The sequence below is a fragment of the Cervus canadensis genome, chromosome 21, assembly GCF_019320065.1.
Source record: "Cervus canadensis isolate Bull #8, Minnesota chromosome 21, ASM1932006v1, whole genome shotgun sequence".
In the NCBI taxonomy this organism is placed as follows: Eukaryota; Metazoa; Chordata; class Mammalia; order Artiodactyla; family Cervidae; genus Cervus; species Cervus canadensis.
In genome coordinates, this window is record NC_057406.1 from 33,859,187 (window position 1) to 33,885,927 (window position 26,741).

At 36.4% G+C, this 26,741-nt stretch overlaps 3 protein-coding genes across 10 annotated transcripts in view; 1 reads left to right on the top strand and 2 right to left on the bottom strand.

The window, feature by feature from the left end:
- Positions 1 to 7,641, bottom strand: part of DNAI7 (dynein axonemal intermediate chain 7) — an 88,553-nt gene extending 80,912 nt beyond the window's left edge. The window contains exons 1-2 of the mRNA XM_043441336.1: positions 7,537 to 7,641; positions 4,566 to 4,583 (exon numbers count right to left, since the gene is read on the bottom strand). Of these exons, the coding sequence (XP_043297271.1) occupies positions 4,566 to 4,583; positions 7,537 to 7,554 (36 nt within the window). The 5' untranslated portion in view covers positions 7,555 to 7,641. The remainder of the gene's footprint in view (positions 1 to 4,565; positions 4,584 to 7,536) is intronic.
- A 585-nt stretch (positions 7,642 to 8,226) lies between these two features.
- On the top strand, positions 8,227 to 15,104 carry ETFRF1 (electron transfer flavoprotein regulatory factor 1). Of its 6 annotated transcripts, XM_043441334.1 has the most exons (6): positions 8,269 to 8,412; positions 8,500 to 8,655; positions 8,777 to 8,990; positions 10,280 to 10,383; positions 14,023 to 14,111; positions 14,190 to 15,104. In XM_043441334.1, the coding sequence occupies exons 5-6, from the start codon at positions 14,061 to 14,063 to the stop codon at positions 14,409 to 14,411; spliced, it is 273 nt and encodes a 90-aa protein (XP_043297269.1). In that variant the 5' UTR covers positions 8,269 to 8,412; positions 8,500 to 8,655; positions 8,777 to 8,990; positions 10,280 to 10,383; positions 14,023 to 14,060; the 3' UTR covers positions 14,412 to 15,104. The 6 variants fall into 6 exon arrangements, with proteins under 6 accessions (XP_043297266.1, XP_043297265.1, XP_043297269.1 ...); XM_043441335.1 differs by lacking the exon at positions 10,280 to 10,383; XM_043441332.1 differs by lacking the exon at positions 8,777 to 8,990.
- A 343-nt stretch (positions 15,105 to 15,447) lies between these two features.
- The window catches only part of KRAS (KRAS proto-oncogene, GTPase), a 44,280-nt gene continuing 32,986 nt past the window's right edge, over positions 15,448 to 26,741 (bottom strand). For 2 of the 3 annotated variants that reach the window (XM_043441328.1, XM_043441326.1), the window contains exons 5-6: positions 24,765 to 24,888; positions 19,801 to 19,931 (exon numbers count right to left, since the gene is read on the bottom strand). In XM_043441328.1, coding sequence (XP_043297263.1) covers positions 24,769 to 24,888 — 120 coding nt within the window. In that variant the 3' untranslated portion in view covers positions 19,801 to 19,931; positions 24,765 to 24,768. Of the gene's footprint in view, positions 19,932 to 24,764; positions 24,889 to 26,741 lie in introns of all 3 variants that reach the window. The other variant, XM_043441327.1, reaches the window with a different exon arrangement.

Genomic DNA, 26,741 nt, shown 5'->3' on the forward strand with positions numbered 1-26,741 from the left:
CACTGGATGGTTTCTAGTTTGTCACTATCAAGAACAGTGCTGCTATAAACCTTTGAGTGTTTAAACACACAGGAGTTTCTCTAGTGTATATACCTAGAGGTAAAACTAGTGGGTATGTGTATTTTCAATGTAGTTGAAGTTGAATTTTCCAGAGCAATTATTCCAATTTACACTCCATAATCATTATCCTGGTCAATTTGTTAAGGTCAGTATTTTGCTTCTCTGGCAGTTTTTGTTTACTTAAAATACAGATGACACTTATCAGGCTAAGGAAGTGCCCTGTAACCTATTAAGGTACAGTAATTGAATTTCTAACTCAATCTAATTTTATTAACTTAATTTCTTATATTAAACCAATTCTGTCTCCCTGAGACAAGCTGATTTGGGTCATGATTTTTTTTATCATTTTATATACTTCCAATTGAGCGTACTAATGTTTAGTCACTAAGAAATTTTGCATTTATGTTTGTGAAATGAATTTCAATTTTCCTTTCTCATACTATTCCCAGGTTACCCAGGTAACTCAAAATGAATTAGGAATGTTTCCTCTTTTTCCATGCTCTAGAATAATTTGTAACAAAATGAAATAATTAATCTTTGAATGAAGAACAAGCTATCAAAGACTTACAGACCTAGGATTTTCTTTCTGGGAAAAACTGAAGCCACTGACATAATTTCTTACATGATTATAGGACTTTCAGGTTTTCTACTTCTTCATGAAACAGTTTAAGAATTTTTTTTTTCTACTTGTCTAATTCATCTAAATTTTCTAATTTATTGGTATATAAAGCTGTTCAAATTATGACATTTATTGTTAAACTCATGTCTCTCTTTTCATTCCTAAAACAGGCATACTCTGGAGATACTGCAAGTTTGGTTCCAGACCACCACAGTAAAGTAACTATTGCAATATTGTAAGTCACAAATATTCTGGTTTCCCAGTGCATATAAGTTATGTTTACACCATACTGTAGTCTATTAAGTGCACAATTGCATTGTGTCTGATAAAAGGTATGCACCTTAACTTAAAAATACTTCATTGCTAAAAAAATGCTGACCATCATCTAAGCCTTTCAGTTCAGTCAGTCAGTTCAGTCACTCAGTCGTGTCCGACTCTTTGCGACCCAATGAACTGCAGCATGCCAGGCCTCCCTGTCCATCACCAACTCCCGGAGTCCACCCAAGTCCATATCCGTTGAGTTGGTGATGCCGTCCAACCATCTCATCCTCTGTTGTCCCTTTCTCCTCCTGCCCTCAATCTTTGCCAGCATCAGGGTATTTTCAAATGAGTCAGCTCTTCACATCAGGTGGCCAAAGTGCTAGAGTTTCAGCTTCAACATCAGTCCTTCCAATGAACACCCAGGACTGATCTCCTCTAGGATGGACTGGTTGGAACTCCTTGAAGTCCAAGGGACTCTCAAGAGTCTTCTCCCACACCACAGTTCAAAAGCATCAATTTTTCGGCACTCAGCTTTCTTCACAGTCCAACTCTCAGATCTATACAAGGACTTTAGAACGTCTTAAATAATCCTTCCCAAACCCAAATGCTACATTACTGTTGTCATATCTTTTAATAACAGTTTTACAGAGATAAAATTTATATGCCATATATTTCACCCATTTAAAGTATACAGTTTAATGGTTTTTAGTGCATTCAGAGTTGTGCAACCACCATCATAATCAATTTTAGAACATATTCATCACTTCCCCCAAAGAAACCCCATACACATTCACAGCTCCCCCCCATTTCCTCACAACACCCCCAGATCTATGATACCACCAGTTACTTTCTCTATATTTCATGTAACTGGAATCATACAAGGTATGGTCTTCTGTAATCAGCTTTATTCATTCAGAACAACATTTTCAAGCTTCTTCCATGCTACAACATGTATCAGCATGTATCATAAAACTTCCATTTTATGGCTGAAAAATATTCCATGGTATTACAAGATGGATATACACATTTTGTTTATTTATCAACTGATGACTATTATGGGTGGTTTGTTGTCATGTATTTCAGTTTATTTTTTAAATTCACATGTCATTATTAGGATTAATGTTTTATACCTTACATATATAATCTGGTTTGCAGGTGGAAAACACAATTTTTGCTTGAGAAAATTTTTTCTATTTTGGCCTCACTGCAGTGTGACTTTTAGGATCTTAATTCTTCCCCAACCAGGGATCAAACCCAGGCCCATGATGGTGAAAGCAGAGAGTCCTAACTACTGGACTATCACGGAATTCCCTGAGAAAACATTTTTATCTCACTTTTGTTTTGAAAATTTTTGAGCTGATATAGAATTCTAAATTGTCAGTTATTTACTTTCAGTACACTGAAGACACCATTCCACTTTTTTTGGCTTCTGTTGTGGCTGTTAAGACCAGAAATTCAAGATTTAACCACTTCTACAAAAAAAAAGTTGGCTTAAAACTCAACATTCAGAAAACTAAGATCATGGCATCTGGTCCCATCACTTTATGGCAAATAGATGGGGAAACAGTGGAAACAGTGAGAGACTTTATTTTTTTGGCCTCGAAAACCACTGTAGATGGTGACTGCAGCCATGAAATTAAAAGACTCTTGCTCCTTGGAAGAAAAGTTGTGACCAACCTAGACAGCATATTCAAAAGCAGAGACATCACTTTGCCAACAAATGTCCGTCTAGTCAAGGCTATGGTTTTTCCAGTGGTCATGTATGGATGTGAGAGTTGGACTATAAAGAAAGCTGAGCGCCAAAGAATTGATGCTTTTGAAGTGTGGTGTTGGAGAAGACTCTTGAGAGTCCCTAAGACTGCTAGGAGATCCAACCAGTCCATCCTAAAGGAGATCAGTCCTGGGTGTTCATTGGTAAGGACTGATGTTGAAGCTGAAACTCCAATACTTTGGCCACCTGATGTGAAGAGCCGACTCATTTGAAAAGACCCTGATGCTGGGAAAGACTGAGGGCAAGAGGAGAAGGGGACGACAGAGGATGAGATGGTGGCAGAGGATGGCATCACCGACTCAACGGACATGGGTTTGGGTGGACTCCGGGAGCTGGTGATGGACAGGGAGGCCTGGCATACTGCAGTTCATGGAGTCACAAAGAGTCGGACACGACTGAGCGACTGAACTGAACTGAAGATATATCTCAATTTCAGTCATGTTAAAATGTACAATGTAAAAAGATGAGTATCCTAGAATTAATAAAATATGATATCATTAAGTAAAAATGTTTCAGATTTAAAACAATGCCTCTAAGATTTCACTACCTAAAGCCAAAAATGAAATGTCCACACAAACTAATAAACTACTGTAGACCCACATATAAATGATTGTAGTCCACCAGAATACTCCCCATAAGAATGTGCTTTATAAATGTTGCTCAGTTATATCCACAATCCCTAACACAGTATCAGGTTGGTAGTGGGTTCAAGTGACTGAGAAAAGCAAACACCGATGGCAAGCAACAGAATTTTTTGAAAAAATGTTTAACTGTATAAATATCAAAGACACATTTATATAATCATGTCTTCTTAAATGGGGTATTATAGATTTATTCCACAAATATTCGTGAATTTCTACTATGTGCCAGACTAAACACTACGGATCCAAAAATAAATAAAACATGTTCTTGACCTTGAGCAGCTCACAATGAAAAATTACTACAATAAAATGATAGGTGTTATAATTGAATTATGTACTAATTCATGAGCTATCAGAACGTAGTACCATTGATTTCATAAGAGAAGATGATAGGAAATTAACAGAGTGGTGACTCTTCAGATACGACTTAAATCTGGCATTCCAAATCGAAATCCCGTTGAGACCAGAGAGGCAAATAATGAAAGAGATTTGGTCATAGTCTGGACCACAACCAAAGGGGAAGCATTTCCAAAAAGGTATAGCTGCCACTTGTCTAGCCAACTGTTCCCTTATGGGACTGTAGGCCCAGTGTCATCAGGTTGCCAATTTTTTAAGAATAGAAATCACATTTTTGCATGATAACACTTTGGCAGCTGATTAAAAAAAGAACTTTTAGGTTAAATGAATTATGTCTATGTTTGCCAGTAAGAGACTATAATCTCTGCTTTAAAGTATAAATCTACTCAGTGAAGAGCGAAAAAGTTACTTGAGACATCCTCTAAGGAACTGAAATTTTAACAAAGCACAGAAAAATTCAGTACATGTTATCATGCAACCCATTTAGAAACATATTATCTTAGGGTTCACTTTTAAGTCACAGAAGGTTTTGGACCTAAATTTTTATGGGTTTATCTGAAATGAAGAAAAAGCTTCTTAATCCAAAATTTTCTAGAGCACAAATAATAAAATACTTAAAATCTAGACACAAGTAAAAATTAAAGGCTATCTTAAAAAAGTCTTTGTGAAATTAGAACCATTTTTTTACATCAAATTTGAAATATGTCCTGTTATTGTAAAGGATTATTCAATTATTTAAATAGCATTAATGTCTAAAAACTAAGCTTAGTAAACTCTATAAACTATAATATAACTACCAGAAAATGCTTTAAAAATTAGATTTTTAAAACTATTTTGAGAAATAATTTCTACCTACCTTTTTTGCTTTGGGAGCCTAAAAGTTGGAAAAACAAAAGAATTGATAAATTAAAAAAATAATTCATACATTTTAAACAAAAATATCATAATTACCTAACATGGTAAAATTAAGAGAAGCTAGGTAAAAAAGACAAAGGAACTTTCTGCACCCTCTTTGCAAATTCTCTTTAAATCTAAAATTATCTCAAAAGGTTTTTTTAGAAAAGAATTCAGACAGAACTACAACAAGTCTAGAAAATACTATGATAGTTCACCCACTGAAGCATGTTTTGTAAGTAAATTTTACACTTTCTTATGACAATCAGTGATCCGTGTTTAATGAAATATCTGATTATGAAACAGAATACCAGTCAAGAAGGCACTGATTTAAAGGGTTCTAAAGAACACGAAATCATTGACTAAGTATTTGTATTAATGTCAAGCCTAAAAGTATGGGAATGATTTTCATATCACAGAGAAATAGTCTATCAAGTTAGATTGCTGATTTTATAGAAAACGAATCAGTAATTTAAAGCCGGTAAAGCTATGACAAAGTGATTCTATTCAGCAATGAGTCCTAAAGCAGAGGTATGCTTTTTTAGATCTTAGAAAGTAAAGCATTTCAATAAATATTTACAAGTATTTTTTAATAACACTACTTGTAATTTCCAGATTTGGCCCTTTTGTTCACTAGATTTCTGGTAAGGAATTTGTAAGATGATCCACTTTCCACACTTGAAGACTAGTACAAGAGAAGTTATTGGTTCAAGCCATAACGTTATCACTATATACAATATAAATGTTAAAACTGACATCAAGCAGTAGATTATATGTTCGTGCATATATCCCACTAATTCATTCAACAGGTACTTCTTAATGATTTACACACAAAGTTCTCTGAGATACTAGAGATGACATAAATAAGAATGATGGTGACTCGACTCTCACAACTTTTACAAAGGTGTTTTATTTTTACCATACTTGCTATCATTAATAGTTAACATACTTCCATCTTGAAATAACTTCTATACAGCAGAATATGTAAACAGCAATGGCCCTGTTCCCAAGCAGCCACATTTTAAAGGTGGGCAAACTGTCATCTCTCATTAGGGCTTTTAATGTGAGGCAGGTTTGGGATACGTACATACACTCAAGTGGAAGTGAAAGTCGCTCAGTCGTGTCCGACTCTTTGCAACCCCATGGACTATACAGTCCATAGAATTCTCCAGACCAGGATACTGGAGAGGGTAACCTTTCTCTTCTCCAGGGGATGTTCCCAACCCAGGGATCGAACCCAGGTTTCCCACATTGCAGGCAGACTCTTTACTAGCTGAGCCACAAGGGAAGTCCAAGGATACTGGAGTGGGCAGCCTATCCCTTCTCCAGTGGATTTTCCCAACCCAGGAATCGAACCAGGGTCTCCTGCATTGCAGGCAGATTCTTTACCAACTGAGCTTTCAGGGAAGTCACATATATTCATTCTTCCTGCAAATCATAAGAGCATCAGGTAGTACAGTAGTTCTCAGAGAGCATAAGCATCACCTGGGATGCCTGTTAAAAATGTATATTCCTGGGCTAAAAGTGTACACACTCACTTCTCTCTTCCCATTGTAATTCAGTTCATGGTATGGGTTGAATTGCATCCCCTCAAAATTCATACATTAAAGCCTGATCTCCCAGTGTCTCCAAGTGTTTCCTTGTTTGGAAAGAGGGTCCTTGATGATGTAATTAAATTAAGATGAGGTCATACCGGAATTGGGTGAACCTCTGATTCAATAAGACTGGAAACCTTGTAAAAAGGGGGAAATGTGGACACACACACACACACCCTCAGAGAACACCAAAGAATGGGATAATGCTGCCACAAGACAAAAAGTAGCAGAATCTAGCACCTGCAGGGTGAGAATAGCCTTGACAACACCTTAATCTGAGACTTCTAGACTCTGAAACTATGAAACAATAAATCTCTATTGGTGAAGCCAGTTAGTTTGTGGTATGTTGTTACTTGGCAGTCCTAGGAAACATACTTAGATCTGGAGTCCAGCCTGTTCCTGGAATCTGCATTTGAACTGGTATTCAAGGCTTGCGTGCGTGCTAAGCTGCTTCAGTAGTGTCCAGCTCTTGTAACCCTGTGGACTGTAACCTGCCAGACCTCTCTGTCTATGGGATTCTCCAGGCAGGAATACTGGAGTGGGTTGCCATGCCCTCCTCCAGGGAATATTCCCCACCCAGGATAGGAACCTGCAGTTCTTATGTCTCCTGCACTGGCAGGCAAGTTCTTCATCACTAGAGCCACCTGGCAAGTCCATTCCAAGTTTATTAGAGGCCAATTTTCCAGAAACCACATTTTGAGAAAGACTGCCAGAGGGATCTAAAAACAAGAAACTTGTGTACTGGTTGGAAAATAATAAATAGGTGCCTATTGTTCCCTTAAGTTATCAGCAGCTTTAAGTCAGTTTAAAATCCATTTACTTTCTGTTCTCCCTGACATAAACGCACTCCACACCCTATTTCTTCTCATCACGTCTGGTAAATTCATAATCATACTTTAAAACACAGCTTGAAAAGCACTGGTCTGCTCTTCCCGTCCCCCTTTCCTCTCCCGCCCTAATTTTAACATTGCCATCTTTGTGTTACTCCAATGTAGTCACTTCAATGATTACAGTTATAAAACTGTATTGTAATTAATTTGCTAAGTCTCTCTTTCATACCAGGGAGAAACTGTAATGATCACCTTTGTGTACTTCCTTTCAGTCTAGTGCCAAGCACAAAGGATATGCTCCATATTTTCCCTTAATTAGTGAATTAAATAATTAACTAATTACGCTTTCCACTTCCATCTAGTTTTAATCACTGAAGAAGATGGAAATCACGTTTAAGAAAATGGGAGAGGAGAACATGTTATTGCTACATGTTGGTCTGTGTTCCTGGAGAAGACATGATAGATGAAGAGTGCAGAAAAACAAAACAAGAAGCTTTATCATACTTACACACCAGGCAGGTTGCATACTCCGAATCACAAAACAATTCAAATTTCCACAAAAGACCACAGAAAATAACTTTTCAAAGCAGAGTAAACTGCAGCAGCTTTCAATTAATTGCTGAGGAGGCAAGAAAAAAAAACAAAAAACCCAAAAAACAAAAAACTATGCATTTCCACCAAACTGCAATTTAAAAAAAAAAAAGCAATTTCACAGGAATGTCTATCACTACTAGAAGTAACTAAATTGAGACGAATATATATTTGAATTTAGCAGCAGCTGAAGATTAAAACACCATCTGATCTGATTAAAACAACACAAACTGGCCATTCCCCGTTTGCAGAAACCGGTCTGGACTCTCTCTCCGGTCCGTCAGACCCCGAATGGAAGGCCATACTTCAGGAGAGATCCATCCCCCCTAAGGATATGGGGTCTTTCCTAATAAAATACGACAGGCTCTTGCCACATCATTTAACACGGCGCAGGAGCATCAATGATCGCCCCTTGACCCTGCTCCCCTACGTTCGCTGCTCACCATGCTGAAGCATGCACGACCGCTGTAGTCGGCCAAGTGTGATCTCTGGGTTGTGTGGACCAACGCTGCCGCGTTGTCAGGACGACAAGCCCCACCCACTGGCGCCCCAGGGCCGCGGCGGAGATCGCCGCGTCTGGGTTCGCGCAGTCGCGCTGGGGTTCTTCCGGACGGCGCCCTACCCACTTCCCTGACAGGTTGCTCCGCCCCGCTACAGCCTGCCGCCCGCCTTGGTAGACAGCCTCCGGCGTCGGGGCCGAGGGTTGCGTTTACGGCTGCGGCGTGCCGGAAAGTGCGTGAGTGCCGCGCCGGGGCGTCTTATTTTGTTTTCCAGATGCTTGAGTCTGGAGGCGGTATGCTCTGGGCGAAGACCAGCAGGTGTAGGAAAAGGGCTTGTGTGCGTCTTCCAACGTTGACAGTCCCTCTCCCTGTTTCCCTAGATTTGCTGGGGCGAATCTTTCTTTGCGGATTTCGAGAAGGAAGGGGGCCGCCGGCTACGCGACTGGGTCAAGTGACTGACACCGGGTCGGCTTCCTGGGCCGCCACCGCTTAGACCAGCGGGGGCCCGGGCTCGATTGGCAGTTTAGAAAAAAAAGGTAAATAAATTGGCTCCCAGAGGGTTATTTTAAAATGACCTTCAGATTCTTCTCCCTGCACCTGGTTGTTTATTTCCTGAGACATCAAGGTATATGCTGTTTTTTGTGTTTGTTTTTCAAGAGGAGCTCTAAACAAGAACTGGAAATAATTTGAAGTAGTTCCTGGGGAACGTATACCTTACTGGTGGAGGTCTCAGAGACCCAGCAAGACGCGCTAAATTCTGTGCCCAGAGTCAAGGTCACAGTATACTAACCGGTAGCACGACCCTTCGAATGTCGGTCTACCAACATGAAGAAACTCTGGCAGCTTAGACCAACAGGAAAACCAGAAGAAAGTAAGAGACTGAGAAGTTAACCTTCCAAAGCGTATCTGAATTCCGTATGAATTTAGATCTAAACCCCGTTTAGGCTTAAACCCCATTTTAGCCTGACAAGACATGAAATGCTTTAAAATTCTAGCCACCATTTCTCATCTCTGATTGTAATTTTATAATGCGCTCTCTCTTGCGATTTCATTGACTAAAGGTATTATTAAATAAGTATTTCTGACTCAGCTAGTCTTTGTAGGTTAAAGTGTTATTCTTCCCACAGAAATCCAGATTGTGTCATACCTATGACATTTCACCTTCACATCCCTGGTAGCAAGATTAAAAACGTCTTAATGTCGACTTTGATATAGAGTTCCAAAGCTGGTACGGAACTAAGCTTTTAAGTTTTTCAATCAAACTACTAATGTTTATGATTACAGAACTTCAGTCAGCTCTGATGGGAGTAAGGAAGTGTGAATGGTAATCACAAATAATTTTGATATTGTGGGATTTCAGGGGAGAGACTTGCTCAAGTTCTCCTTCCACCAAATTCCTCCCCAGGGAGGAGGATTTGCTATGGATGTGTTAGAACATGCTGGACTGTGTTCTAGGGGACTGCTCTGCTATGAGATTATACCAATGGGCTTATTTAGTTCTGTACTAGTCTTACAACCTGCAAGAATAAGAAGGCCCATTTCCTCTGTTCACTTTTACCTCCAGACAGGTGCAGTTCCTAGCCCCTCTGAACATACATGACCATCTTCTTTCAACTCACTTTTATAATCTGGCTTCTAGGTAGGCCTCGACCAAGCAGAATACCAGCTTTGGGGGCAAAATCTCTTGCCACCTGCCTCTCAGATTACATATCCTTTGATGCTGGCAAGTGTGTTGGGATAAATTTTAGTGTGAAGCTTTTTAGGCTTAACTACTTTGGGGAAATGTGCTCCATCTGTTTGAGTCAAATCTGAACTTCATGGGGAAGAGTGATCAGTAACAGCTTTGGGCACCATGATGTTGCTGTTTAGTCACTAAGTCATGTCTTACTCTTTTGTAACCCCATGGACTGTAGGCCCCCAGGCTCCTTTGTCCCTGGGATTTCCCAGATGAGAATACTGGAGTTGGTTACCATTGCCTTCTCGCTTAACCCGTTACTGGAGTTGGTTAAGTCTTGGCCCACAAGTCATTGGGAAAGAGCTATCAATGTGGATTGTATGCCCACCCCCATCCAGGTTTCTTAGAATGATAGGGAACTTCTCACAGCCCCTAACTCTCATTTGGCTTTTTATAAAAACAGTAACTTCCATGACTTTATGCAGGGTTAAGGAGCAGCTCCAGGTCCCTGCTGCATTTAAACTGTTCACCAGTTCACCCAAGGAAACCTGTTTCTCCTAAAGGCTAAAGTACACTTAAATGCCTGAAGGTCAGTATGCAGTAATAAAACATTTCCTTAACTCATAAAAGTTAATATATCAAGGAATGGGACAAATTTATCTTGGTCACAGCAGCTACTTTTTTGCTGGGAAGGTCCTTTTTTAAGCATAATTTGTTTAAAAAACATAACAGCTAAAGATGATTTAAGCCACATTTCTAAAAACTTTTATAAAATGTGAATTAAATAGAGCTATGCTGTTTGCCAGGAATTAAACAGGCTGTAATTTCTGATTTGAAATTACATCTAATGTAGATTTTTTTTCTAATATAGATTTAATTTACAGTTGTTTTAAAAGCACAAGGTTCTTAAGTGTCATTTTCAGTAAGATTAAAACACCCAAAAAATGGCTCTCAGAAAAAATGTTTTAAAAATGGAATTAGGTGTTGCTGTACCGGATTAAATAGACCCATCTAATTTCACTCCTGAAAGCACTAAATCTTCAGTAAACGATTTTAAAAATAAATTAGACTAATAGAGGAGGAGATGACAACAGTAAAGCTTTGGAAGCTGCAAGACAGATGACTGTCACCTAGCACACTTGAAAAGCCCAATTTATACTGCACAATTCTCAAAAAGGCCTTGGAACAGGGCCATTGGAGCTAGAAATGAAGAATGAAGTAAATCAGGATGAAGTGAAAGCTATTTGAGAAACATCTCTGAATCTCTGCACGCCTCTCTCTCAGAAGACTAGAGCTTTATTTCTGAACAGAATCAGTCATCTATGGTGTGGGGGTGTCCTCAGGCTGGGAGCAGATTAGGTGCATTTGAGTATACATGATGCTGAATGCAAGGCCCTGTGTCGTTTTCTAATGTAGTAAATCCTCATTAGATTGGAAGACTCTTATCTGGGGAATCTGACCAGCCCAGGAGGCACAGACTAAGATAACATCAGAGGTTCCCCAGTAAAGGGCCCAATTAGATCACCCTCAGTGAAGCCCCAAAGTCTCTAAGCTGCAACCTCTAAGCAGATCTTCTAAAGGGTTTGTTTTTTTTGTTTTTGTTTTGTTTTGTTTTGGAAAAGGATTACCATTTATGCAGGAAAGTTCAAGTGGTAACAGACAAAAGCAGAAAAATGGCACTTTGGAGGAAAACAAGAGTTAATATTAATGAACTCATGTTCTGATACACTGTATACTTGTCACTGTGAACTCATAAATCACTAGTAAATAGGGGATGCAAACAATTATTAACATGTAAACAGTGTTGGCTCCTATATATATTTTTCCTTAAGAAAGAAAAGCCACAGAAGCAGATCATAAACTTCAGCAAGAAAAGGTCTTCACTTAGTTGCTGGCAGCAGAAGCCTTTCAAGTGTATTTGTAAAAAAAAAAAAAAATTAAGTGCTTACCCCTAGGGCTTCCTCCCCAGAGAAGTATGCAACTGTTGACATGGTTACAGGTTGAATCCCCTACTGATCAGCCTTGTGGTTTAATGTCTACTTCCACATCCACTTCAGTATCTCCCAGCCCTACTGTTAGCATTCTGCCAGCACGTCTACACTACTTTTAAACAGTTTTACTAACGTATAATTGACATACAAATGCTACACTTAAGTATAAATACAATCTGATAAATTTGACTCATGCCTACACCTATGAAACCTCACCAGAATCATGATGATAAAACCATCACCCCCAGGGATTTCCTCCTGTCTCCTGTGATCCCTTCCTGGTCTCCAGCCCTCTACTCCTATTCATAAACTTCATCTATCTCTGTGGTATCCTCCAGCAATGCTGAGAGCAATCTGATTGGCTCAGATCAGTTCTCCAGGTACCAATTTATGTTTTTTTTAATTGGTGCTCTGTTTACAACTGCAGAGGATTTGAGTGGTATGCCTCAAACCTCTTTTCCCCCCATAAGCTCTGTTACTTTTAATGTTTTTGCAAGATGAAAGGTTTTTCTGGATGACATATACTTATGTCTCACAGTACCTCCCACAAAATGCTAACTTCAAAGGCAAAAAAGTAACTGTGGAGAGCCCTGACAAACACCACCTTAACCAAGTGATCAAAACTAACCTCAGCCATAATGGAACAGACTGGAATTGTGTCCACATAATAGAATGCAATGAAATAAAGCATGTCTAATGTTTCTACCCAAACTATGTAAGCTGAATCTAGCCATAAATTAACATCAAAACAAGACATATTTCTACAAAATTAATGGCCTGTGATCCTCACAGGTGTCAAGCTTATGAAAAGGAAATTCAAAGGAATTTTTTCAGATTGAAGACTAGAGACATGGAAATTAATTGCAATGTGTAATCAGTGTAGACTGGATTCTTTTGCTATAAAGGGCAAAACTCAGGGTTGTGGATTCAACCCTGAGTAGTAATATAGTAGTAGTATAGTAGCAATATAGCAGTGCTTGTTAATTTCCTGATTCTGATGGTGGTTTTGTGCTGTAAGAAAACGTCCTTGTTCATAGAAAGTACCTCAAACTGTTGTCCAGTATGGTAGCAACTAAGCCATTGGTACTTACAAACATGTCTGGCATAACACTTCTTGAAATATTTTGGATAAAAATGATACATTATTAAAATAATTTCAGCTGTTTTATTTTTAATAAGGACTATAAAAAAAAGTAAAATTACATGGGTGACTTGCGCTGTATTTCTTTTGGATGGCACTGCAAAGTATTCAGGCTGATTGGGTATCATGTTAGCAACTTATCCTCAAATAATTCAGGGAAAAAAGAAGTTATTAGTACTGAGTTGCAGCTTTTCTGATTGAACGAAATTATTTTAAAATAAAAATTATGTTAATGAGGGATATAAAAAGGTATGTTATTTTAGATTAATGGGCAAATGGGCATTACGAAATTTTAAGGTTATAAATGGCATTGACATTCATTTGGGGCCTATCACAAAGTAAATGTTTATACTGTAGGAATTTTAGGAGTTAACCCCCACAACCATCACAAGTATTGGGGATTATTTCTTATGTTTAGGCTGTGATGGTGCCTTTAAGGAGCTGCCTCTCACGAGCAGCACGAAGTCCACATAAAGATTAAGCTCATCTGTCCCACTGGATGTTGCCTGCTCCTCACGTACCGCCTGTCTGGGTTGTTCACGTCGTCTCTTCATCACTGGTCTTATTGCCCATTTGCTGTTAGCTGTGAACCTGCTTGACTCACACCTGTCTGTCCTCCCCTTTAGCCTTTCTTAGGAGGGCACCCTTGATTTTATCAGGCCTCTTCCCAATGTCCTGCAAACAGTTCAAGCCTTGTCTGACAAGAAAAGAGGCTCAGAAAGATTAAGTAACCTGTACAACACTATGCAGCTGGGATTCCAAATCTAGTTCTAATTCATTCCACTCTATAAAAGGAGGTCCACCTGCTTATCTGTCTCTGACAATCTACTTTCTCTAATTGTTCTGTTTCCTTCATAGAACTTACCACAATTCATAATGATCTTTTATGTCCCTCAGGAGATGCTAATTCTGTGATAGCAGCTATCTTACCTGACGTGTTCACAGCTGCATCTCACTGCCTGGAACATAAAAGTGCACAATCAACTTTTACCAAATGGCAAAAAAAAAAAAGGGGGGGGGTACCAGTTTACCAGTGTGTAAAATCTTCTTCAAGACTACAATGCAGTTATTTGTAAAAATTTTTCTTTTTCTTTAGGTATATTACAATATAAAAGTGGATATTTTCCATGATAAATGAAAATGGCCAATTCTTTAAGAGGAGAAGTATTGAATCTTTATAAGAATGTAAGTAAGTACGTTGCCAGTTTTGTAAATTTTATATGACATAGATAATTTAGAAATATATAATCTTTCTTTTTTAAGCTGCTGTATCTTGGACGAGACTATCCAAAGGGAGCAGACTATTTCAAAAGGCGTCTGAAGAATGTTTTCCTTAAAAACAAAGATGTGAAGGACCCAGAGAAGATCAAAGAACTTATTGAACGGGGCAAATTTGTAATGAAAGAACTAGAAGCATTATACTTCCTTAGGAAATATAGAGCTATGAAACAACGCTATTATTCAGACACCAACAAAACTAAATGATCAGTATTTCTATAATTTGACTGAGATCAGTGCCAGCTGCTTATGTACCAGCTAGGACAAAAATAACTTTAAAGTGTCAAGATATATACTGTGTTCAAAATACCTGAGCCGCCTTACTGAACTGAAACAGGTTTCAACTTCTATTGCTTTATCAGCAACCTTTATGCTCAATGTTTATATAACAATTAACTAATGTTAAATGTCAATTTTATAGTAATTTAGCTATATAATGGTGCCAACTACTTATTAAAAATTGATGAGCACCCAACTTTGAATGGAAATATAATGTACTTAAGTTTTGTTGAAAAATTCGCCAATTATTCTTAGCCCATTTCTGCATTTTACTGAAAAGAGAATGCCGTTTAATGTACACTTAAGCAGAATAATTTCTTGCAAGTTTATTTCCTTAACTTTTAAAGGAGCTCATTTTTTACCCCATTTGAAACGTTAACAGCACATATCCAATGTTCACTGCAAAAGTAGCAGCATCTGGTGATGATTTAAGTGCAGTTAGTAGAAATAATATGTATAGAGTTAAGAACTTGAAACAGCCTACCAGTGACTGGTATTACATAATATACCTATTTAATTATTTCCAGTATTAATTTTGCAATTGGATGCCTTTGGGCCTTAAATCACCTGTTGTATATTAATTACCTTCTTCAATAAAATGTAATGGTTTATGTTATTCTATTCTTCTGTCATAAAGGCAGATTTGGTTTGCATCCAATTCTAAATGAGTTAATATGACATAGGACCTAAACACAACATGGTTTTAAGCAAACACTTAAACCTTTACACAATGTTCACAAATAAAAAACATCTAGCTTATAAGATGAAGAAAAGATTTACTAATATACTATAGCATCTGTTGCTTATCAACTATCCTGTATCATTTGTGGGGCTAATGTTTCAAATCTCCCTGGCAATCCAGTGGTTAGGAGCTGGCACTTTCACTGCTGTGGACCCAGGTCACGGTCACGGAACTAAGATCCTACAAGTCGTGCAGCACAGCCAAAAAAAAAAAAGTACAAACTATGATAGTCACCATAACTATTTTTATTACATTACAATAATTAGGAGCAGTACAGTTCATGACAAAAATATTACAAATTTCAGATCACTTCACAGCACATACTCCTATAAACATTTAAAAGTTAATTTTAATTAAAAGAGTGGTCATTTTTAAATTTAATGTTTGATATGACCAACATTCCTAGGTCAGCGCAACCAAACGATGGAAAACAACTGGATCACACTGCATATGTCCCACAAAAAGAAAGCACAATGTACAAAATGTGCATGTTCAGTTTACACTATACAAAAATAGTTAAAATACATTCCAGGTAAACATGTTACATTAAGAAATAGTACTAGTAAGAAATTGGCACTCAAAGGAAAACTGCAAAAGTATTTTCAACATGAAAACACAAGACAGTGGAATTGGAAACTTCTGAATAAAACATTACATAACCCATTTAGCTCTATAGGGAAGGGGACCGTCTATAATTGACATTTCTGCAGGTAATAACTTTTTTTTTCCATAAATTCATCTAAAATTGCCTATTATCATCCCAAACAGGCACTTAAAACTATTAAAACAAGTATTACTAGTTATGACTCATCTTTAGGAACTGATGTGAATATATCTCTAGAAAGAAAGAAATTTCATTTCTGAAGGAATTTACAGCTACCAGTTATATGCTGTTGAATTTCTCAATGCAGATTTCATGCTACCCAATATCAACAACAAAGTTATTAAATATAAATTCAGCTTTAAAGTTACTAATGGGTTGTTAAAAATCATTAATACAAAATAATAAATTATTACTTTTTTGACAGATGGAAAGGGCAGGTAGTTTTTACTGCCTACAAAGAAACCTAAATGTGTATATGTTTAGGAAAAATGGTTAGGAAAAAAAAAAAAATCACTGGAATACAAATGAGATGAACTTGTGCAAACTGCAACTTAACATGCCTCACAAAGTTTCCATATATTTTAGGACAAAATTGTGCAATGGTGGCCAAGATTTTGATAACCTATAAAAGTTAGGTTCTAATTCCTATGCAGTGTGACTCAGTTAAAATAGAGCCTAGAATTCCTAAGTGGAGATAACTCACTCAAATTTTACTACATACTTCTGCTACATTCTTCCACAAACGTTAATGTCTAAAACTATGTAATTTAGCAGTTTTTTTCAACTTCAACAAGGATTTTTATCTTTAAGGCTGTAATTAGGTAACATTTATGTTATTTCTAGGATTATCTCTCCCCTTTTAAAATCTCTACAAAAACAAACATTTTATTAAACCATTCAAAATTCACATAATAAAGGATAATTACCACTGCCATAAAAAAGTTGCCCAGCTACATCAAAAATTCAAGAGTCCTAAAAATCACCTCAGTTATACACTGCAATTCCTGAAGTATGGCCATTTCTTTCTCTTGTTTAGAAACAAGAGGAGGTACTAAAACAAGTCTTAACTCCCTACGTAATGTTCCAAAAGCCTGTAGTTTAATATAGCATCTCAGAAACCATGTTGATTTTTACATAGAAGTTTCCTTTTCTGGGAATTAGCTCAGGCATCTGTTTATTTTTACCCAGAAGAAACAACTGTTTTAGAATTTAATATTTAATTTTTAACATCTATTATAATTACTTATACAAAAAGACCACACTACACGCAGGGGGATTTTAACATTATCTGACATACAACTTAATTTGTACTATAACTGTCTCAACAGAATCACATAATTATGCCAAATTAAAAAAAAATCAGATTTACTCCTCTAAAACACTGAAGTAAACTGATTTAATTAAAAAAGAGCTTGACTAAACAGCTAAACTGGAATAAGAGCAAAACAGTTATTTTAGAACTGGAAGAAACTATGCTTAGAGACCAGATCATTTTTTTGCAGGATTACAATATGTGTTATGTTGTATCTGGGTCACAAGTCAGATGCCTCTCTGAGATACAGACCCTCTAGAAATAAACACTACTTAAGGACAGGCCTTATGTCCCATGTTTGGGTACTCTAATACCCCAGCGCCTTGGGGAGTGCCTGGCATCTAGTAGGCACTCAAATATTTGCTGAATAAACGACTTCTGCTAAAGAGTAAGACATGAATTAAATTTTAAAGTATCTTTCATGGTAAGATTTTAGTTTTTAAAACAACGGAATGTATCACTATTAGCAGGGCTAGTCCTAGTAAATTACATAAGGAATTCTCTCAGCACTACTTTTATTAAATTCTCCTTCCACGGGACAGGGTTCTAACTATTCAGTGCAGGTATGAAAACTCCTACTTTGTCACTGACGGACCAGGCAGCAAAGAGATGATGTTCAGAGGATCAATATTAAATTGTTACAGCCACAACCTGAAAATTAGCTATTAGGTCAAATCCCATTATAGTATCTATCAGATTATGTTGAGCCTGAGGAATTTTATGATATAGGACATTTTGATATGATTTGATGGGAGGCTATCATGGAGATATCCAAAGCAGCAATAAATCTTGAGATCAGAGAAATGTGAAATATTAAAAGAAAAAACATCAAGTCATGGGACATAGAGAAGGGTAAGGTAGGCAGGCAAGACAACACTAATATGGGAGAAGTCCTGGAAGCAGAGAACGATATTTAAAAATAAACTTCACCTCTTGCACAATTTTGCCCAAGACTGGCACTGAAGATGATAACACAGGTAAAAAGTTACAGATGGTGCTGAGACTGACAAATAGGTATATCCTTATGTAAACTGAATGTAAATCACATAGTTATAAAGCTAGATACAGCCTTTGAGATGACTTCTTTAGAAATGAAGAAATGGCTAGTAAGTGATTTGTCCAAAATCAAAGACATATAACTTAGAATCTAAGTCACCTTCCTCCTTGTCCAGTGATACTTTCACCTCAACACACTATCTCAGTTCAAATATTTTAAAATAAGTTAACATTTTAAATGCATTCAAAGAATCATTTTGTTAGCATTACTTTATCTATTGTATAAGCATTAGATATTCTTAATAATGGACCAGACTGTACTGAAGTGTTTACGAAATGTTACTTTAGCCAGCATTAAGAGAACTAGCCAATACTCAAGATTTTGAAACTTTTTCATTTCATCGTTTAAAAAAATTTAAAATCTTGCCACCCCACCCAAAATCTCATTTAAAATAATGTTTGTTTTTTTTTAAGTTCTGTTTTTTTGGGTTTTTTGTTTTAAAAAAGTGATGTTCCTGAGTAGGACTATGACATAATGAGAATGTACCTTGCTGAGCTATTCAGTCTCTCTGCAAGTCCCTGTTTTTGACCATCCAAGGCATGACAACAATGGAAGACCACAGGGATGCAGTCCACACTGTGAAACTCTCCATGTAGCTTAAAGGTTCACACAAGGCCCGGCTTTGCCACCCTGGTCTCTGTAACACCTACCAAGCTAACTGGCCCAATTAATCTTTTACATCACTACCAGCAGAATTAAAACTACTTTCAAAGATTGAAATTCAAGAAAAAGATTTATGCTAAGAAAGAGCAATCTGACACAGGGAGACTATATTTAATTCCTATGAGAATTCTTTATACATGTTAAAATTTTTTCAATTATTACAAAAATTTAAAGCATGTAAATATAGTCCCAAAATGCTTGTTCTAATCCTCATTACCTACTGGGTCTGCCTTAACAAAAAGCTATTCAGAGCATTATAGGAATTTACCTAATGTGGAAAGTAAGTGGCCTTTTAATATTATCCATTGCCTTGTATTTTTTTCCATTTTTTTTCCCTTTTTATAGAAAAAATATAGTATTTTGGGGAACGTGACCATTGACAAATAGCAGTGGAAATAAGAAAACCTTTGTGAACAGTGTAACTTTACATTCATTAAGGGTAACTGAAACTATAGGACAATGATACCTACAAGATGAAACTACAGGAAGCCCATAAATTCATGTTCTCTCAATGTTTCAGTAAAACCAATCATGAAATCTCAAATGAAGTTATAATTAGTAATTAATCCATGTATGTGACTAGATAAAATAATACAATAGGGATGATTTGAAAGCTTCATTAATTTGTTTCACACTAAAGTTCACAATTGATAAGAAAAATAGGAAGTAATCAACTGCATGCACCAAAAACCCCAAGTCAGAAATCTTGGGTGTTCAGTTTCTTTTTCACAGGCATTGCTAGTTCAAAAACCAAAACGCAGGGAATACTGGCACTTAGAGGAAAAAAGTTTCCACTGTCATTTTAAAATAAGCATTCAAGATAAAAGCTAACAGTATGGATGGAGCAGAAAGAAAATTAGATAATGCTAAAACAAATGCTAATAATTTAGTGTAATATACAAAAATTACCACTTTTACTTAAGTATGCCTTAAGAAAAAAGTACAAATTGTATTTACATAATTATACACTTTGTCTTTGACTTCTTTTTCTTCTTTTTACCATCTTTGCTCATCTTTTCTTTATGTTTTCGAATTTCTCGAACTAATGTATAGAAGGCATCGTCAACACCCTGAAACACATAACAAGTATTAAAACGTGAATGTATATGTTGGTTTGAGGTATACAGAAAACAGAAAGGATGTATTACTAGTGGAAATAATTGAGAAAGAATAGGAATACTTAACATTTCTCTTTAGACATATATATATATCAGATTTTTTAGGGATTCTTAAATGTCTTCAAGGATATTTTGGTAACATTAAAGGAACACTGATTTTCACAAGAGGCAATGAAATCAATGGCAAAGAATCCTACATACACTTAGGTATTAACACATGACTTTTCCTGAGAACTTAATTTGCTACCAGTTTTTCCACACTGGCATAGCTCTGTCACCAAAATACAAATGTATTTGTGTATATGTGTGAATATGTATTTATACTTAATTATCCCTGAGTTTCTAGACATTTGATATAAGCCATGCCAATATATACTACTTTTATAATTATTCACTATATTTGAGCTCTGGTTCAATACTTACTTAAATCCATTTAGATTTAAGTAATTATTATGAAGTATACAGTATCAGAGTATAATACTTTCAGTTTTATTAAGGCATTAGTTTCACTTCACATACTTGTGAGAAGAAAATTTAAAATGACCACAAGACACACTATAATGCTTCTACTGGAGAAATGAGCCAGATCATTTAAATGGTGGTGAAGTCCGCTGATTTGGAGATGTTTTTTAATTCATTATACTTTTAATATCTGTTTAGTATATGAAGTATTCAGAAGTTTGTCATATAAAGTCAAATGCTGTTATCTTCAAAGAAATTGCCATTTGGTGATTTTGGTCATCCTGTTTTGATCAAAGCAAGGTACCCAAATCACTAATGGCTGAAAGTGATTTTGTGTCAAAATAATTTTCATCCTAATCACTCATACAAAACATGAAAAATAACACTTAAACTGGTAGTAGGACAGTTTATTTTAACCCTGCAATCCTGAATGATACGAGATCTACACCTAAGTTAATTCTTACCCTATCCCTATTAAAAGCAAATTAAACATATAAGCAAAATAAAAATTAAAGAAAAAATATGATCTCGTATTTAAAATACGTATTTTTAAATCTGTTCAACTGAAGAGTACTGTGCTGTGCTTAGTCAGTCAGTCGGGTCTTGACTCTGCAACCCCATGAACTGTAGCCCGCCAGGCTCCTCCTCTGTCACGGGGACTCTCCAGGCAAGAATACTCGAGTGGGTTGCCATACCCTCCTTCAGGGGATCTTCCTGACCTAGGCATTGAACCCAGGTCTGCGGCACTGCGGGTGGATTCTTTACCGTCTGAGCAACCAGGGAAGCCCAAGAATACTGTAGTTGGGTAGCCTATCCCTTCTCCAGGGGATCTTCCTGACCCAAGAATCTAACTGGGGTCTCCTGCATTGCAGGCGGATTCTTTACCAGTTGAGCTACCAGGGAAGCCCCAGTAACTGTCATCAAATGCCTGTTAACGTAATGATGTTTTCAAACCTAGACACTAGAGGGAGTCTCAGGAACAAACACACAACAAAGTTGTATATATCAAGCCACTTAACAACGAAAACTGACTTTTTACTCATTTTAAGCACTTCTGTCAAATATGAACAGAAACACATTCATTAAATTATTTTATCTTGAAAATAACTGAAAATTTAACATATTTCTCTTTTATACATTACTAAGATCTTCTGCAATTAATATTTCAATAACTTATTCTGGGCATTTTCATGCAAGTTACATTTAACTGATTTTCACAACATATCTAAAATTTACGAAAGTATTACCAATGATTTTAAAGAATTAAACAGTGGGAATGAGAGGCTTGCTCACCTTTAAACAATAGTAGTGGTATAAAAACCGGCATTATTGATTTGAACACTAGTGAGTAGAAGTTCCCAGTGAAGCCCCCAAACTTCACGTGGTGTTCCCCACTTACTGATACCATTACTGACACAACATATGCTTCTGCTTCACCCACAGGAGAGAGGAAAAGTGGGTAGACAGTTCATCAGCAATACAATCAGGGCTTCATATATATAAACCTTCATGTTAACCTTCTTCACACATAAAGAGCAAAAAACTTCCAATGACACAATAAAGAATAATTATTTTCTTATAAACAATACCAACCCTGACTAATTTATAAACATAAACTATTAGAACGGGATGGAATCTTAAGAGAGGATCTGTTCCAACTCCCTTATACCCTTCACAAATTCCCTTCGATCACACATCCTTACGTAGTCTACTTCAACAGTTTTTATAATGAAGAAAAACATCAATGGTACAAAAATGTTGAAGTAGACAAAATGAAAAACCATGAGAGAGATATAGAAAAGACACACCCCAAGGTGAAAATAATATATAAGTATTTAGGAGACAATGAAGGCAGAATCTGATTATACTACCATCTTCTAAGATTCTGACAAATACTTTAGTTTATATTGCACTGAACTCTCCTTTCTATATAATCTTATTAATAATTTTAATGATTAGTAAAATATTAAAATTGATCAAAACAGGGCAGTGGATGCCTTTTTTTCATGTGGAAACTAATGATTCTCATATACACGTAAAGAAAACAAAACAGGATACCACTAGGTTTAGTTTGTTCAAACCCATCCTTTTAGGGCTAAGAAAAACTAATTTGCATATATTTATCACTGTCAAATTAATTTTGTAAAAATATCTTTTATTTAAAAAATTTAGGTATTACCAAGTACAATTTTTTCCTTACATAAAATGCCATTCATGATCACTGAAAAAGATTTAATTCATCATGCCCAACAATTTGACATTCAGACTACAGTCACTGAAATAGTTTGCACAAACTTGAGATTTTAGAAAAGTATACACTTTCATCTGTTTCAAATAAAAACTGAAGCATAAAGCTTATTTTATTCTAAATAGTTCTACTTTAAAAATCATCGAATAATAAGAGTAGGAAGAAAAAAGACTAGCACTTAACTCTGGTCATAAATGCTGTTATTTCAGAAGTTTTACTTTTCAGATTGCATCCCATAAAACTGTTAGGTTTTATCACTTCTAAATTAAATATTATTTTGTACAATGATGCTGAAAAAATATTGAGTTCATAAATCTCAATAAAAATTAATGCCAGTCATAAGAGTTCATAAATCTCAATAAAAACTAATGCCAGTCATTAATTTTGCTTTGTTTCTTCATCTGAGTTTAGTTCATAACATACCACATAGTATCTTTGGAACTTAATCTACTATTCAGAAGTATATTTTTGGAGATACAGTATTTCAGACCTTCAACTCATATAAAGAACACCAACCTTTAGTTTAATCAGCACAATGAATGATATCCTCCAATTTTATTTCTTGTTCTCACAGAACATTATATATTGCAAATAATATGCATCAAAACCTTAAGCTTTGGCATGAACTTTATGGCATCTATTGAGGGAAATATTTTCTAAGGAAAACCAAATTTAATATGGGTTGGTTTAGAAAGGAAATTGAGAAATTCCACTCAGTAAATCCAACTGGGCAGCTCCTGTGTGCCAGGAACCTCATTAGGCCACAGACATACTAAGATCAGAAATGTGAGAGTCTAGCTCTCTAAAATTCTTACTGTATAGGAATCAAACATAGGTTATTTCACTTTAACATGGTGTCTAACAGTTGAGAGCAATAAACTGGGAATACACAAGAAGGGCATTATGCCCAGTCTCGTGGTGGTTTAAAGAAAAGATTCTTAGAGAATGGGAGATTAGACAAGCATGAAAGTGTGTTAACTAGTAAAACTAGGGGATAAGAACACTAGCATTCCAAACATGAGCAACAGCCAAGACTTAAGGGAAGGTAAGAAATAACACAGTGCTGATTTACATGAGGACAAAAAAGTTCAGTCAAGGAGTTTTTTAGACATAAAACCAAAGGTGAGAGGGGAAGGAAGGTGTTAAGGAGCCATATATATGCTATGAAACCTTTTAAGTGTATCTCTCTGGTTGCACTGTGAATGAAGGCAGCAAAAGGTAAACCAGGTAAGAGGTTTCAACAATCCCAGCAAGAAATGATAGAAGTCTGAACTAATGATGTGATGAACGTTAGAATGTGGGCTTCCCTAGTGGCTCAGTCGTAAAGAATCTGCCTGCCAGTGCAGGAGATGGAGGTCTGATCCCTGATCCAGAAGATTCAACATGTCATGGAGCAACTAAGCCCATGTGCCACAGCTATCAAGCCGGTCCTCCACAGCCCACGGGCATTAAGTACTGAAGCCCGTGTGCCCTAGAGCCCATGCTCTGCAACAAGAGAAGCGAGAACAATGAGAAGCCCATGAGAAGCCCGCGCTCATCGCAAATAGAGAAAAGCCTGTGTGCAGCAATGAAGACCCAGCACAGCCAAAAAAAAAAAGTGTAACATCGTAACAGGAATTTGTGGTTGCCTCCAAATGGATGTGAAAAACAGGGAGTCATCCCAGGACTCCCAGGTTTCTCACTTGGGTAAAGAAGTGATGCTGATGTTACTAAGTTAAGAGAGCAGAGACAGAATAAGTACCTGCCTGTGGAATGTCCAAAAAAAACATACTCTGTAAGAGTGATCCTTTCCCATCTTCTGGGCCATTCAACTGCTCTATATGGTCCGGCATGTTTTGTCTCTCAAGACCCTGACAAATGTAGAGTAGTCTATAGCCATCAAAAAACTGCCTCAATTATAATTAATACCCATTAGATTAAAAATAAATGTATTGACTGTGGAAGCAAACTACAAGTTTCTTATTTTTTTAATACTTCAAATTAGAATCCCACACCAAGGTAGATTTCAAGTGGTTGCTACTTTGTTAGCTATGAAAAACATATGCTTTCTGCCAAAATTAATATGCTGAACTTACCAGATTACATTACAATGCATTTTTTAATTTTCACACAGCCAGGAGTCTTTTCTTCTTTGCTGATTTTTTTCAATCTGTATTGTCGGATCTCTCTCACCAATGTATAAAAAGCATCCTCCACTCTCTGCATTGTAAAACACAACTTCTTTAAAGTCTGTTTCATTGGTAATAGTAATTTATTGGGACAGCCATGTGCAAGAAGTTTGAAATTTTGAGCTTTACTTGAGCATTTTCTTTTTTCAAACAGACATCAGACTGTTTGAATAGAACTAGGGATTCAATATTAAAATAGGGCATAAATTCTGATTTGTTCTTTGAAGTCAAGTTCTGTTTTCTAATGGGATAAGAATTTTTTTTTAAAAAATTTAAATTAGGAAGTACATGTTTTATTAGTATCTGTATATCAATTAATGCAATCATTTTAGTTTGTTAGTCACAGAATTAATCAAAGTCTAAACTGAAGTTAGATTTAAATTATTTCTTTGACTTAAGGAAAACAAGTTATTTTTGTACCACTGATCCCCACCCCTGCTCTGAGTGGGGAGTGAGGAGAAAAATGGTACAAAAGGGATAGTCAGACCTTTGTTTAAACACAGACACACACACACACGCATACAACACCTCAAAATATAGCTGGGTCAAGAGACTGGAATCAGAGTTCCATCTTCAGTTACAACTGTCCCGTCAATTTCCAGAGCCCACAAATGAAACCAGGACTGGGACTTTTGTGGACAGAGAACTACACTATTTAAATAAAAATGCTCAATGAGGGCTGTGTACCACAAAATGAAAATATTTTTAATCGTTTAAAAAATACAAAATAGTAGCAATAAAATTTTGTATCCATATTACAAGTCTTGAAAACAATTTTTAGAACAATATTCAATGTACTGGCTTCATATCTTCTAATTTACACACTCTGAAGGAGCTGAGGGGACTTCTGCTTAAAGCTGCGGCGAGAAAGCTACGCCAACAGATACAGTCACATATGCCCATAGGGAGATGTTTTCTGTCTTTTCTAGTCTAAAAAATTAGACAGTAGCCAAGAGGAAAAAATGTTCAGAATAACTGTACTGCTAGTTTGTCCAGAAGAATGTAACCACCAAAGTAGAAGCTTACATCTAAAAAAGAAATATTAATTTCTTAAAAGCATTAAGAATACTTAAAAGTATTAATACTTAAAAATATTAAGAATTCTTTAGTATTTCTAAAAAGAAATACTAACACAAATATTAATCTACATAGGGCTTCCCAGGTGGCACTAATGGTAATGGTAAAGAACCCATCTGCCAATGCAGGAGATGTAAGAGACACAGGTTCAGTCCCTGGGCTGGGAAGATCCCCTGGAGGAGGAAATGGTAACCCACTCCAGTATTCTGGCCTGGAGAATCCCGTGGACAGAGGACCCTGGCAGGCTACAGTCCATGGGGTCTCAAAGAGTCAGATAGGACTGATGTGATTTAAGCACACATTAATCTACATGTGGTACAAATTAACTTAAAAGACATATGTTCCATTCTTCTCAAAGAAAGATGTGTTTTAAAAATGTTAATGGTTTATTTTACTGTACATTTAACTTTAAGCTTAATCTGTTCTTTCAATTTTAAGATAGAATTACTCACTATGGGAAGTGGCATATTTAAGTCTCTGCAATTGGTAACACCAGTCTTTCTATAAACCAAATGTGACAAAATGGACCCAGTACCTAAAAAAGCTAATTTGTACCAAAAATATGATTTGTAGTTTTAAATTCAATCAAGCACAGAGAATCAGCCATTTAAGTATTAACTTAAGTAAACCAACAGCTAAAGCTTAATCTTGGCATGCATACATCACACATCCATTGCTTACAATAGTTAAGGAAAAGAAAAGGGGCATCTCGATTTTTGTAGCAATACTAATTCTTACAAATCATTAGAATATATTAAGAACTGCTTCAGTGGAACTCAGTAATTTATCTATAAAGTAAAACAATAA

Bases quoted from the DNA above. Each gene is read 5' to 3' on its own strand.
- ETFRF1 (XM_043441331.1), top strand. From the start codon at position 14,061: ATGAAAATGGCCAATTCTTTAAGAGGAGAAGTATTGAATCTTTATAAG. The intron at 14,112-14,189 runs GTAAGTAAGTAC...TTCTTTTTTAAG, and splicing joins TATTGAATCTTTATAAGAAT to CTGCTGTATCTTGGACGAGA.